At 39.7% G+C, this 13,521-nt stretch overlaps 2 protein-coding genes across 3 annotated transcripts; one reads left to right on the forward strand and one right to left on the reverse strand.

The window, feature by feature from the left end:
- Positions 1–3,687: 3,687 nt before the first annotated feature.
- On the forward strand, positions 3,688–5,520 carry LOC111802472 (polyphenol oxidase, chloroplastic-like). Its single transcript, XM_023686855.1, has one exon. The coding sequence runs from the start codon at positions 3,688–3,690 to the stop codon at positions 5,371–5,373; it is 1,686 nt and encodes a 561-aa protein (XP_023542623.1). The 3' UTR covers positions 5,374–5,520.
- A 1,049-nt stretch (positions 5,521–6,569) lies between these two features.
- On the reverse strand, positions 6,570–12,667 carry LOC111802439 (uncharacterized protein At4g04980-like). 2 transcript variants are annotated; one of them, XM_023686803.1, is made up of 10 exons: positions 12,240–12,667; positions 12,043–12,102; positions 11,574–11,768; positions 11,192–11,287; positions 10,929–11,055; positions 8,936–10,853; positions 8,669–8,834; positions 8,415–8,579; positions 7,059–7,211; positions 6,570–6,986 (listed from the first exon to the last, which is right to left on the reverse strand). In XM_023686803.1, the coding sequence occupies exons 1-10, from the start codon at positions 12,303–12,305 to the stop codon at positions 6,777–6,779; spliced, it is 3,156 nt and encodes a 1,051-aa protein (XP_023542571.1). In that variant the 5' UTR covers positions 12,306–12,667; the 3' UTR covers positions 6,570–6,776. The 2 variants fall into 2 exon arrangements, with proteins under 2 accessions (XP_023542571.1, XP_023542572.1); XM_023686804.1 differs by lacking the exon at positions 12,043–12,102.
- Between the last annotated feature and the right edge of the window lie 854 nt (positions 12,668–13,521).

The raw sequence follows: 13,521 nt of genomic DNA on the forward strand, positions 1-13,521 counted from the left end.
ATATATATATATATATATATATATATATATATATATATATATATATATATATATATTAATGGGACATTACCTTACTTATATAATAAAGCCATTATCTACTTGCATATTAGATCATGTTTAATTTAATTATCATGATGAAATAAAGCACCCTTTTTTTTTTATAAAAAAAAAATGTAGTGGGTGGTTAATATCAACTAATAATTATCATAAGAAAAGATAATTAATGAATATTATTTTTAGGAATAAATAATTATAATGATCTTATTTTTCTATTGAAATAGAGCCGTTACTACATGCATGACATGACTATTAAGTACGAAACATACATTTAAAATATTTATAAATGGTGTCATGTTCTAACATAAGGGATACAAAATAGACATAAATGTAATTACTCAACACTGGTTCTATGGCCTACATCACGGCGCTGGCATCATTTGTACATGAGTGTCTTATTTTTACCTAAAATGTAAGAGTAGTCTCACTATTGGAACTGGAAGATGAAAACACATATAACATGATGTACATATCCTTTTAAAATATCATAGCATGACTTTAGACAGCTTTCAAATTTTGGCAAAGTTGGATGCGTACTACTTCTTTACATATGGCCCATGCGTGCAAGCATGGGCCTACCAAGCAGACTCGCACACCATTTGGGCCTGATTGGTTCTTGTCGAACACCACCGAAGGAAAGGGCCTGCATAACATCATGACAAACATAAATGTCGAAAATCATAAGTTGTAATGTATGTATCCGTACTCATCATACTGTCTTGATGCACATGACACACAAATATGCATGAGGTCCCCATAACTTATGATCATTGTATAATATATAATGCAAGACAAATTTCCATTTATCTATAACATAATAAGTTTGTGATTTATGGATAGATAATTCCTATATATTCTTTCATACATAGCATAACTTTCATGACCTAGTCCGGAAGCTTATGAATCATAGTTTATTTGATTTCATAACAATTTTATACAACATGACATGATCACATCATAACATGCTGGGTCACGGGACACACGTCATCATGTATAATACAATTCATCCAACCAAGCTGATAGTAGATCCACTTATTTGGTTGGCCTAGGTCGAAGTAGTATAACTTTTATACATGACATAGCTTATCATAACATGACATGACATAACATAACATAACATAACATAGTATCACATATCATTCATGTATATGACACGTGCTAGGTCACGGGGCACTCGTCAACATACATAGTACAATTCATCCAACAAGTCGATAGTCGAGCTACTTACTTAGTTGGCCTACGTCGAAGTTACTACTCCCTTGATGTTAACTTAACGCTGCTCTTTGAAATTTAATTCATTAGGCATACTAACTTTAAATGCCTTTGAAGAGTTGAAGTTAGTAAGGAAGGGTTCAGACACAAGTTGGATCAGCTGAGAAGCCGATTTGAGGCTATCAAAGAGTGTACTCTTCGATTGGATTCGAACCGTTGAAATGGGATGAAAGAGAGCAATTGTTGTAATTTAGTAAGTCAAGAGAACTCCTTTTTATGAAGTAGTCCAAGTCCCCAATTCGAAAAGAATTTGGGTAGAAGCTCAAATGCCACTCCTCACTTTGTCCATCGTTGGGTCGAATGGTTTAAGGTTGAAAATAGGTATTTATATGTTATTGGGTTGAGCACCTCTGTCGATATGACTTTGAAATACTTTTATGCATTACTTATTCACTCGGCCCAAGGCATGGAGAATTGCTTTGACGGATAGTTCTTCCTTTTATAAAAGCTATTTCGAATATGATATCTACTACTTTTTCAAATCTCGCTACACGGTTATGTGCTACAGATCATTATATCTTCTAGCTATTCATGGTTCTCGCTCGAAACAAATCTTTTCTTACATCAACTCAATAAGGTCCGTGAGATATTGAGTGCAAATAACTTATCTTTTGACGAGTAATCACACTCCCAAACTAGAATCATTTCTCGTTGGGAAGCAACGTTCCATCTTAAGCACAAAGGAATAACGACATGATCTCATCTAACTCCACGTAGCTAGCTTGAAAATCGTGGTCTTAGCTTAGCTTAGCTTAGCTTGCATTAGGTTAACCAAACTTTATTCAAACGTATAGACCGTTATTTATTAGCAAACACATAATCTTGTCCTCAAAGTTCATCTCAACGTACTACGACGCTTACTTCTTCTAACGCAACCTAACTAAACTAACTACTAGGGCTAAACTAATTTAGGCTACCAAACCACGAAAGTCAAAAGGAAAAATGTAGAGCTTGAACTTGATATGAAATTACTTTTAACCCCTTAATTTTTATATAATGCAAATAAAATAATTCAAATAATTATTAATTACGAGACATTAAGACATAAATTTTTCCGTTTAGCGTGTATATATATATATATATATATTTTATAAAATAATTGTATGGAATTAGTTATATTTGTATTATACATTTAGATATAAAAGTGATAGTGTTAGGGTTGGCAATACTAGTAGTAGTAATTAAGGGCATTACTATAGTATTAGTACTATATAGTAATTAAAGGCATTATTATTGTACTATTTAGTAGTAGGAATAGCGGTACACGGGCAGTCCTACAGTCGTCGAAATTAGTATATTGGGAAGGGTATTATTGGTATAATTTACAATATTGTTTGTTCCGTGTCAAATATGTTTAAATTTCAAGTTTGCTGTTTAAGCCATCGAAAAGAGATGTTTGTTGTTGGTATATATAGTAACTATACTATCTAGCACTATCTAGACGACTCCTCTTTTCTAGAGCACATTGCTAGTTCAAAATATAAAACTCTACTACGATTCTTTACTATGACTACACATTCGAGGCTCGTAAAAAGCCGTTCGAGGCTCACAACTTCTTTATTCGACTTTGACACTTAAGTCACTATGACTATACTGACACTCACAACTTCTTTGTTTGACACGTGAGTTACCTTAATTACCCATGATCTTCATCTTAATTAGCTTCACTATGATTACACATTTGAGACTCGCAACTTCTTTATTCGACTTAGGCACTTGAGTCATTATGACTATACTAATTTCGAGACTCAGAACTTCTTTGTTCGACACCTGAGACACTATTAACGATAGTATTGTTGAGGATTGTGGGAAGTGAGTCCTATATGAGCTAAATTAGGGAATGATCAAGAGTTTATAAGCAAGGAATAGTATCTCCATTGGTACGAGACCTTTTAGGAAAGCCCAAAGCAAAGCTACGAGAGCTTATACTCAAAGGGGACAATATCATACCATTGTGAAGTTTCGTTATTCCTAACATGATATCAGAGTCATGCCCAATAGTGAGCCTCGAACAAAGGGTGTACTTTGTTCAAGGGCTCCAGAGAAAGGATTCGAGCCTCGATTAAGGCGAGGCTGTTCGAGAGCTCCATAAGCCTCAAGGGAGACTTATAGTGTACTTTTTTCGAGGGAAGGATTATTGGGAGTGTGGACAATATCATACTATCAACGAGATTTGTTATTCCTAACAAGTATACCTTACTAACCTATGATTTTTCTCTTAATTAGCCGATATAAGACGGTAACAATGCTCTTTCTTATTTATTATTCGTACTCTCGGCTACTCGTTGTTCAAGTCATTGGCATTGCAACGACATATATATATACCCCATCAAAATCTCCAACATACCACTCAAAACAATGGCTTCTATATATCCTCTTCTATCAGTTATCCCAATCAAAAACCAAACATCCAAGCTTCAAAACAAAAGCCGTGGCATCAGCCATGTTCCATGCAGAGCCTCCAATGGAGAGTCCACAAGCAAGTTTGATAGAAGAGATGTGCTGTTCGGACTGGGCGGACTTTATGGTGCAGCTGCTCTAACCAACCAACAAAGCCCTGCGTCCGCAGCACCTTTAGCACCCGACGTCAACAACTGCGAGCCAGCCACAATAGAAGGCAACCAACACATCCCATGCTGCCCTCCCAAAATCCATCACATCATTGATTTCATCCATCCACCACACACAACCAAACTCCGCATTCGCCCACCCGCCCACTCGCTTACTCCAAAGCAACAATTCAACTTCGAGAAAGCCATTCATATCATGAAACGCCTCCCTCCCAACGACCCTCGTAACTTTTACAGGCAAGCCGATGTTCATTGCGCCTATTGTGATTATGCCTACAAACAATTAGGCTTCCCAAACGCCGAAATGCAAGTCCATTGGAACGCTTTGTTCTTCCCATTTCACCGAGCTTACCTCTACTTCTTCGAGAGAATCTTAGGCCATTTAATTAACGAACCAAATTTCGTCATACCCTTTTGGAATTGGGATAATAATGAAGGTATGCAAATGCCAAAAATCTACGACAACCCAAATTCGCCACTCTATGACAAGCTACGTAATCCAAGACATAGGCCACATAAATTGCTTAACCTTAACTACCACGGCGACGACAACCCTTCATACGACGTCGTCGATTGTAATCTCCGGTGGATGCATAAGCAAATGATAACGGACGCCGATACTGCTGAAGGGTTCCATGGAAAGCTACTCATTGCATCTCATGAAGCTAATGAAGAAACTGGGATGGGTACCATTGAGAGATCTCCTCATAATAATATTCACAATTGGGTTGGCGATCCAAACGCCAAGAACCATATGAACATGGGAGCGTTTTACTCGGCAGCTCGAGATCCGTTGTTTTATGGTCATCATGCGAATGTGGATCGCATGTGGAGCATTTGGCAAGGGTTAAAGAATGGGAAGCCAAGAGATTTTGATAACCCCGATTGGTTGAATTCCTCGTTTGTGTTCTATAATGAGCATAAACAAGCTGTACGCATCAAAGTTAGTGATTGTTTGGACACTAGAAGGCTTGGATATGTTTATCAATATGTAGATCTTCCATGGCTGCATACTAAGCAAACCCCACGTCTAAAAAAGCAGCTAAAAGCAACGCAAGCTCCACAAGTTATTAAATTTCCTCAGGGTCTCAATTCAATGGTAACCACAACGGTGAAGAGACCGAACAAATTAAGGGATGAAAAGGAAAAGAGTGAGAAAGATGAGGTATTGGTGATAGAAGGCATTGAATTGGATAAGAGATATTGGGTTCATTTTAATGTGCTTGTTAATGTTGTTGATGATGGCTCCGATGTGTGTCCGGGGAATACTGAGTTTGTAGGAACGTTTACGACCGTCCCGCATGGTCACAACCACCGTGGAAAGACGTCTTTACGAGTTGTGATAACGGAGGTGCTTAAAGAGTTGGGAATAGAGGACGATGAGAGTGTGATTGTGAGGCTCGACCCTAAGGTTGGTGGAGACAAGGTCACCATTGGAGGGATGAAGATCGAACTTCAGCCAAAAGGTCGGTAGGTGTGGCGTTTCGGTTACTTTACATTGTCTTTTCAATCAATAAGGGCTTTGTGTTATCGGTACTAGTGCTTTCAAAATGTATTTTCTTCCTTTTCTGTATTCTCTTATAAACACGAAGTCATCAATAAAACCTTTAGCTAATATTCCTCATTTAATTTTCTCTCTCTTGTTCTTTGTGTTCATCTAGATCGAGTGTGTGCGTTGTTGTGTGATCCTAACATGTAGATGGTACCATCTCTTTNAATTCTCTTTTACTCTACATACGTGAAATCATCAGTAGAAAAATTCTTTTAGCCAGAGTTCTCCTTGCACTCTTCTCTATCCTGTTCTTTGTGTTCATCTAGATCTAGCGTGTGCGTTGTTGTACGATCCTAACATGTAGATGGTAGAGGAAGTAATAGTGTTAGAGGTAGCTATACTAGTAGTAGTAGTAATTAAGGGTATTATTATTGTATGAGTACTCGTTAGTAGTAGGAATAGCAGTAACGACATTATTATAGTAGTCGAGATTAGTATATTGGTATAAGAGTCCAAGTCCACCACTAGCAGATATTGTTCGCTTTGGCCCATTACATATTGGCGTCTGCCTCACAGTTTTAGAACGCGTTTACTAGGGAGAGGTTTCTACGCCCTTATAAGAAATAGTTCATTCCCCCTGTCCAACCAATGTGAGATCTCACAATTCACCCCCTCGAGAGCCCAGCGTTCTTGCTAGCAAACCACCTCGTGTCTAGCTCTGATACTATTTGTAATAGCCCAAGTCCACTGCTAGTAAATATTATTCGCTTTGGCCCATTACGTATCGACGTCTCCCTCACGGTTTTAGAACGTGACTAATAGGGAGAGGTTTCTAAACCGTGACCCGTTGTTGTTTGAGTTTATTGTGAGCATCCACTACGTTTCGAACCAGAACTAACAATCGTGAGAGTACTATATTCTCCTTTGCATGCTACAGTTAGGGTGGATATCATTATCTCGGCTTTCTTCTCGAGCTTCTCGACCGTCTCGTTTTTTGTAACTACAAGATAACCACTATAAGCATGAGTTATAAAGCTCTCATATAAACCTCCTTAGAAGTTGAATATATAATAGGATGATGAAGCTTAAACATAAGAAATCTTTTGCATGGTTATGAACTTTACGCATACATTCGAACTCATGATTGGTTTTCAGTACGTATTTCGAGTTCAGAGCAGTTGTATTTGTAAATACGTACATATATACGTATATACACGGTACGGATAGCATAACTGACATTAATTACATAATTTTTACAGGGTCCTATCCGGACAGAGGAAAAAAGTTAAGCAACGTAAAGGCCATGCTAGATATGGTGTAAGACCAACTGCTAATCTCGTATGGTTCAGTGATTTGTAAGCCAAAAATAAGAAAGGAGAAGAATATCATTGGTTCTGAGATTCACTCTCTATTTCTAGAGCCAATTCTCGGGTTAGCCTATCAGCTCGCTCGTCGTGTCCACCGGCGAAGGTGTAAACTCGGTATGCGAATTGAAACGCTTTCCATAGCATCTTAGAACTTGCAGTGCTCTTATTATCGGGTTTGGCTCCATTTTTTGCCTTCTCCTCTGCTGCTGCCTTCAACTCTCTTGCTTCCTTTATCAACCACAGAAATGAAATTAGTTCATTTTTTTACTTTTTTAAGTGCCAAAGTTTCAGTGAGAGCACCTTCAAAGCCAACTCCATGCAGCTGGAAGAGAGGTCCACCATTGATTCCTTGATCCGTATCAACACGTTGAAGTCGAATTGAATACCGTGACTCTTGAATCTCTTTGCTTCGTCATCCTTGGTTCGTTCAAGTGCATCGAGATCTCCTTTGATCTGTATGTTTATAGCAGAGTCAAAATGTGAGATCCTACATCGGTTGGGGAGGAGAATTAAACATTATTTATAAGGGTGTGGAAACAACTCCCTAGCAAACGTGTTTTAAAAACTTTGAGGGGAAGCCCGAAAGGGAAAGCCCAAAGAGGACAATATCTATTAGCGGTGGGCTTGAGTCGTTACAAATGGTATCAGAGCCAAAAACCAGGCGATGTGCTAGAGAGGAGGCTGGAGGTGGACACAAGCGGTGTGCCAGCAAGGACGTTGGATCTCGAAGAGGGTGGATTGGGGTCCCACATTGATTGGAGAAGGGAATGAGTGCCCGCGAGGATGCTGGGTCCCGAAGGGAGATGGATTGTGAGATCTCACATCGGTTGGGGGAGGAGAATGAAACATTCTTTATAAGGGTGTGGAAACCTCTCCCTAGTAGATGCGTTTTAAAAACCTTGAGGGAAAACCCAAAAGGGAATGCCCAAAGAGGACAATATTTGTTACCGGTGGGGTTGGGCTGTTACAAATGGTATTAGAGCAAGAAACCGGGTGATGTGCTAGAGAGGAGGCTGAGCCCCAAAGGGGGTGGACACGAGGTGGTGTGCTAGCATGGACGTTGGTCCCCGAAGGAGGTGGATTGGGGGTCCCACATTGATTGGAGAAGGGAACGAGTGCCAGCAGGACGCTGGGTCCTAAAGGGGGGTGGATTGTGGGATCCCACGTCGGTTGGGTAGGATAACGAAACATTTTTTATAAGAGTGTGGAAACCTTTCCCTAGCAGACAAAATCTGCTAACGGTCGGTTTGGGCTATTACAAATGGTATCAAAGCCAGAAACCGGGCAATGTGCCAGAGAGGAGGCTGAGCCCTAAAGGAGGTGGACATAGGCGATGTGCCAGCAAGGACGTTGGGTCTCGAAGGGGGTGAATTGGGAGTGCCAGCGAGGATGCTAGGTCCTGAAGGGGGGTGGATTGTGAGATCCCACATCGGTTGGAAGTAGAACAAAACATTTTTTATAAGAGTCTGGAAACCTCTCCCTAACAGACACATTTAAAAACCCTTGAAGGGAAGCATAAAGAAGACAATATCTGCTAACGGTAAGCATGGGTGTTACACAGAAGTAATGGTTCATACAATATCTCAAGCACTTTTCTAAAAGAGAAACTCGTTAAAAATTATAAATTTAATCTTATATCAATACTTTAAAGACTACCTTAGAGAAGTAGTTTTCGATTCGATCGAGAAGCTGTCCCGCAGGCGAAACGATCTTCCAATTCTGTAACTGATTGACAATTGCATCTAACTTTAAGTATAACGCTGCTGCCGTCCTTAAATTTTCCAACTTCTTACAGGGAAATCCTTCAAACCTTGCTAGTACCTTCAACAATGAGAAAGTGCATCCTATTCTTTTGAATAACACTTTGAAAGCAACAATTATAAACATGGCAACCCACAATTCTTACAAACCTGTGATTCATCAGTTAAATTCTCCAGGACAGACTCCACGCTCCGGTGGAAATCGATCAGCTCGTTCATGTCCGATGACTGGAAAGTTGAAATTTTCGGTTTAAGCTGGTTGATTGCTTTTGCGTGGTTTTTAACATCTTCTTCAATTTGTTGGAAGTATGCTGATCTGAAACATCCCAAAAGAGACAACATTTGTGTTAAGCTTCATGTTTCAGTGTTCTGTTTCTTTAAGATGTTTGTTAGTGTATGTATGCTATAGTACATTACCTTTTTGTCATCTCCGCCAATGCATCAGCCATTCCTTGTTTTCCTCCGGCACTGCTACCACCACTGCCTTTTTTCCCACCAGATCCCCTAAGATTTTGATTGGATCCCTCCACCTTCCCTTTGAGTGTCCGGTACAGATTTCCCAACTGATGAGACCTCTTCAGTCTAGTAGCGGCTTTCTTGGAGCGCAGGGATCGAGCTGCACCACCGGGAGGGGGAGGTGGTGCACCCATGCCACCACCTTGGGGCATTGGAGGTGGGGGTGCTAGAGCTGCACCCCCTTTTGAGGGCGCCATCGGTGGAGGTGGGGGTGCTAGAGCTGCACCCCCTTTTGAGGGCGCCATTGGTGGAGGTGGGGGTGCTAGAGCTGCACCGCCTTGTAAGGACGCCATCGGTGGAGGTGGTGGTACAGCTCCTCTAGCATTTGATGGTGATGGTGGGGGTGGGGGTGGCACAGCTGCAGCTGCACCCCCATGTAAGGGCGCCATCGGTGGAGGTGGTGGTATAGCTCCTCCAGCATTTGATGGTGATGGTGGGGGTGGGGGTGGCACATCCAAAGTTATCTGTGTTCCTACTCCCTTCGACGGTGGAGGAGGCGGAGGAGGTATCATAGGAGCTGCTGCATTTGGGACTACCTTGATCTGAGGCAATGGTGGTGGAGGAGCTAGGTGTGGAAGTTGTTGAGACAGTACTGCATTTTGCTGCATCATTGGTGGCGGTGGTGGTGGCGGCGGTAATGCTGACGGTGTCGGTAGTTGGAGGACGACTGCAGAGGGTTCCGGAGCATGTACAGGATGAGGCAACACCGGGGGTAGAGGTGGTGATGGTAATTCTGGTGCAGGCATCTCTTCAACAGTTGCAGCAGCTTGGGAATCTATATCATTAGCTCTCTCAGTAAGTTCCTTTTGGCTAGCTGCCCTGCTTAATATCAACTTCTCTTCTTTGATATCGCTCACTTCCATTTCTTCATATCTATCAGCCTTTTGGCTAGCCACCCTGCTCAAATCCTTCTCTTCTATGGCAACACTGACTTCCATATCTTCATTTCTATGAGTCTTTTGGCTAGCCACACTGCTCGAATCGCTCTCTTCTTCGGCAACACGGACTTGGATATCTTCATTTCTATCAGCCTGTTGGCTAGCCACTCTGCTCGAATCGTTCTCTTCTTCGGCGACACAGACTTGGATATCTTCATTTCTATCAGTCTGTTGGCTAGCCACCCTGCTCGAATCGTTCTCTTCTTCGGCAACACGGACTTCCATATCTTCATTGCTATCAGCCTGTCGGCTAGCCACCCTGCTCAAAACGTTCTCTTCTTCGGCAACACGGACTTCCGTATCTTCATTGCTATCAGCCGGTTGGCTAGCCACCCTGCTCGAATCGTTCTCTTCTTTAGCAACACTCACTTCCATTTCTTCATTTCTATCAGCCTTTTGGCTTGCTACCCTGCTCAAATCCTTCTCTTCTTTGGCATCAGCCTTTTTAGAGGAGATGAGCTTATCATCCACAGCAGTCATTGATTCCTCAACGATCGCCACTCTATTCGGGGCGGGGCAGACGTTTACTCCATAATGACATAACTTGGGGAGCAAAAGATGCTTAATATCAATGGGGTTCAATTTTTCCACTGCTTGTACTCTAAGAGACCACAAAAGGGGAGAACTACAAGATATTTTCTCCTTTTCATAAGATTTTCTTAGACTGTTTCGAATGTTTGTAAGAACGGATGTGGGCGTTTCGGGAGAAGAACAGCAAGAGCTATTGGTTTCAGAGCAGGATTCGTTCGAGCTCGTGCTCTTACCAAACGAACTCGTCCGTGAATAAGAGGATTCCTTTGCATTAACGTAATCGTCCATGACATCAAACCTTTCGTTCGCCATACTAACGACGCAATCAATGATAGCCAACACAGATTCAACTACATAAACGAAACGCTTTTATCAACTATGAACCTAATATTCTCAACAAAAACACAAAAAACTTGAAAACTCACCAATTTCATTGAAGCTAGAGTTTTCCTGACATGATTTCAAATTATATTTCGACTTGTCCTTCCATTCATGATTCATCATCCACGAATCTCCAATCGATTTCAATGCCGTGCAGAAGTACGACAGACTCTGATACAATTTGCGATGTACATAACATTATTTCCTCGAGTTTCAAACAAACAACATCAGATAAATTCAAGAGTTCATCCCATAATCCAGACACAAATGCTTATGCTTATGAAACCACAAGATCTTCGAAACATACCTGTTCGATACACGTCTCCTTCATTTCGGAATATTGGATATCCGAAATGATTTCCGGATAGAGCTTTTGAAGATCTTCCATCGTTCCCACCACGAGCTGCCAGAATCCATCACCAATGAAAGATATTTCAAACAAAAGATGAACAAAATAGTCTTCAATGAATCAAACAAATAGGAGAAAGTTGTTGGTCTACCAAAGCAATCTACAAGTTCTTGGATTATAAAAACATCACAAATAGTGTCGTTTTTACAACTCGGAAAAGTTCTTGATGCCTTAGCCATTAAGCAGCTGGAAATTTTACTTTCCATTAATATTGGATCATTGGGTGTCTTAAAGTTTCTCAAACAGATTGAACTTGAAGAACAATTCAACCAAAACTTACCTCATTTATAGAAGCAGAGGCTTCTAAAGAAGGCAAGTCAATGATATCTCTTAGAACCAAGATTTTCTTCCTCAACTCCATCACTTGAACAAAATTGTCTTTGCATCTCGACGATTTCTTCCGTCTAACGACTTTAGAAAGCTTTGATTTCTTCGAATATTTCTTCGACAATGCGTAAGACGAGCTCCTCATTGTCTACAAAAGAAAAAAAAAACATAACCCATGTCAAAGGTTTTTGGTTGTTTTTGTTTGATCTTACGTTAAAGCTTCAAAAACAAGATGAGGATGCATCATTAAGCTGAAAAGTTCTGAGGAAAATGTTTCTAGGAAACCAAACAAACAGACAGGCAACCCTTTATGTTTTTTTGCATCCAGGTCAAGTCTTCGTGTGTGCTGATCATCATAAGATCTGAGGGGCGCATAAATTTATGAACAATACAAGGAAAGATAAAAGGAAAAAAACTTCGACCTTATTTAAGCAAACCCAGTTCCCGAAAGGACAGATTGAAAGGGAAAGAGAAGAATGGCTCTGGAAATGGATTGTTAAGCATTAGAAGAACATAAGAAGAACAACAAGAACAACAAGAACAAGAACAAGAACAAGTACAAGCCATGGATTTTGAATATACATATAAGAAAAAGATGCAACAAAAGTGAAGAACAAACCTCGAGGCCATAGGCCTTCTTACGAAACAGCAGAGGTCCTAAGCCACACCAGCCACCGGTAGCCATAAAATGTAGCCAAAACAAGCCTTGAAAAGACTTGATTGGCACAAAAAAAACGAATCCAACGCAAATGAAATAATGGGTATGAAGGGGATTTCACTTTTGAACACCAAAAATCACGTATTCTCTTGTAAATCTCTCTCTGATCAACGGAATTTGAAGTTTTCTCAAAAGGGTTTTATGTACAAACAACAGAAAAGAAAAGAAATGTTCTAATGATTATGAACAAACAACGAAACAGAAACAGAAACTGAAATGAAGCATTTGGGTTAGGATTGATGGAAGATCCTAATGAAGAAGAAGAAGAAAAAAATGAGCAAATGGAAATCAAAGCAGGGGAAGTTTGTGTATAAAGAGGGAAGGCAGAGGAGTCGCGGGGGATGTGAAGGAGAGGTGCTAAATGGTTCATAAATTTAGGTTTGGTTTAATTAATCCATTTGAATGACCTCCTAAATTACGGGAATTTGACAGCCAATTCCAAAGTAAACTGATTCTCCGAACTTTTTGGAACACATTTTTGGTGTTCTTCGTAACAGTTTCTTTCGTTTTTTGCCAAATTTTTTGTTCCCTCCAACCTGATTTGCTTTGACTCTTTTCTCTAATCTACTTGGACGGTTTCTTTCTCAATCTAATGAATCTCTTTCATTCCAACTTGTAAAATTAATGCTCCGTCACAAGATTAAATTAATAAAAATACTTTATCTTAAACTTTGTTTCAAAAATATCCCATATGTTACTAACAGATATTGTCTGTTTTTGTTCGTTATGTATGGCCGTCAGTCTCACGATTTTTAAAACATATTTGTTACGAAGAGGTTTCCACTTTTATAAGAAATTTTTTGCTCATTATGTATCGACGTTAGCATTACAGATTTTAAAACATGTCTATTATGGAGAGGTTTCCATATTGTTATAAGAAATTTTTTGTCGTATGGTTTCCACACTCTTATAAAAAAAATTTGTTCCTCTCTTTAAAATACTCATGTCATTAATACTTTGTTTCAAAAATATCCTTAGACTTTTTAAGAGTTTTCGAGATATCTTTTGACATTCTTTTTTAGGAATTCTTTTAAGTTTTCAAAAAATTTTGTTAATATCTTTAAAAAAAATTTAAAAACTTTTAAAACACCTTTAATTTTTTTTTTTTAAAAAAAGCTTTAAATTAATATTAAAAATGAAGATAATCTATCAGATGTCAATGGATGATTTTTGTCCATACAGG

The sequence above is a fragment of the Cucurbita pepo genome, chromosome LG09, assembly GCF_002806865.2.
Source record: "Cucurbita pepo subsp. pepo cultivar mu-cu-16 chromosome LG09, ASM280686v2, whole genome shotgun sequence".
Lineage (NCBI taxonomy): Eukaryota > Viridiplantae > Streptophyta > Magnoliopsida > Cucurbitales > Cucurbitaceae > Cucurbita > Cucurbita pepo.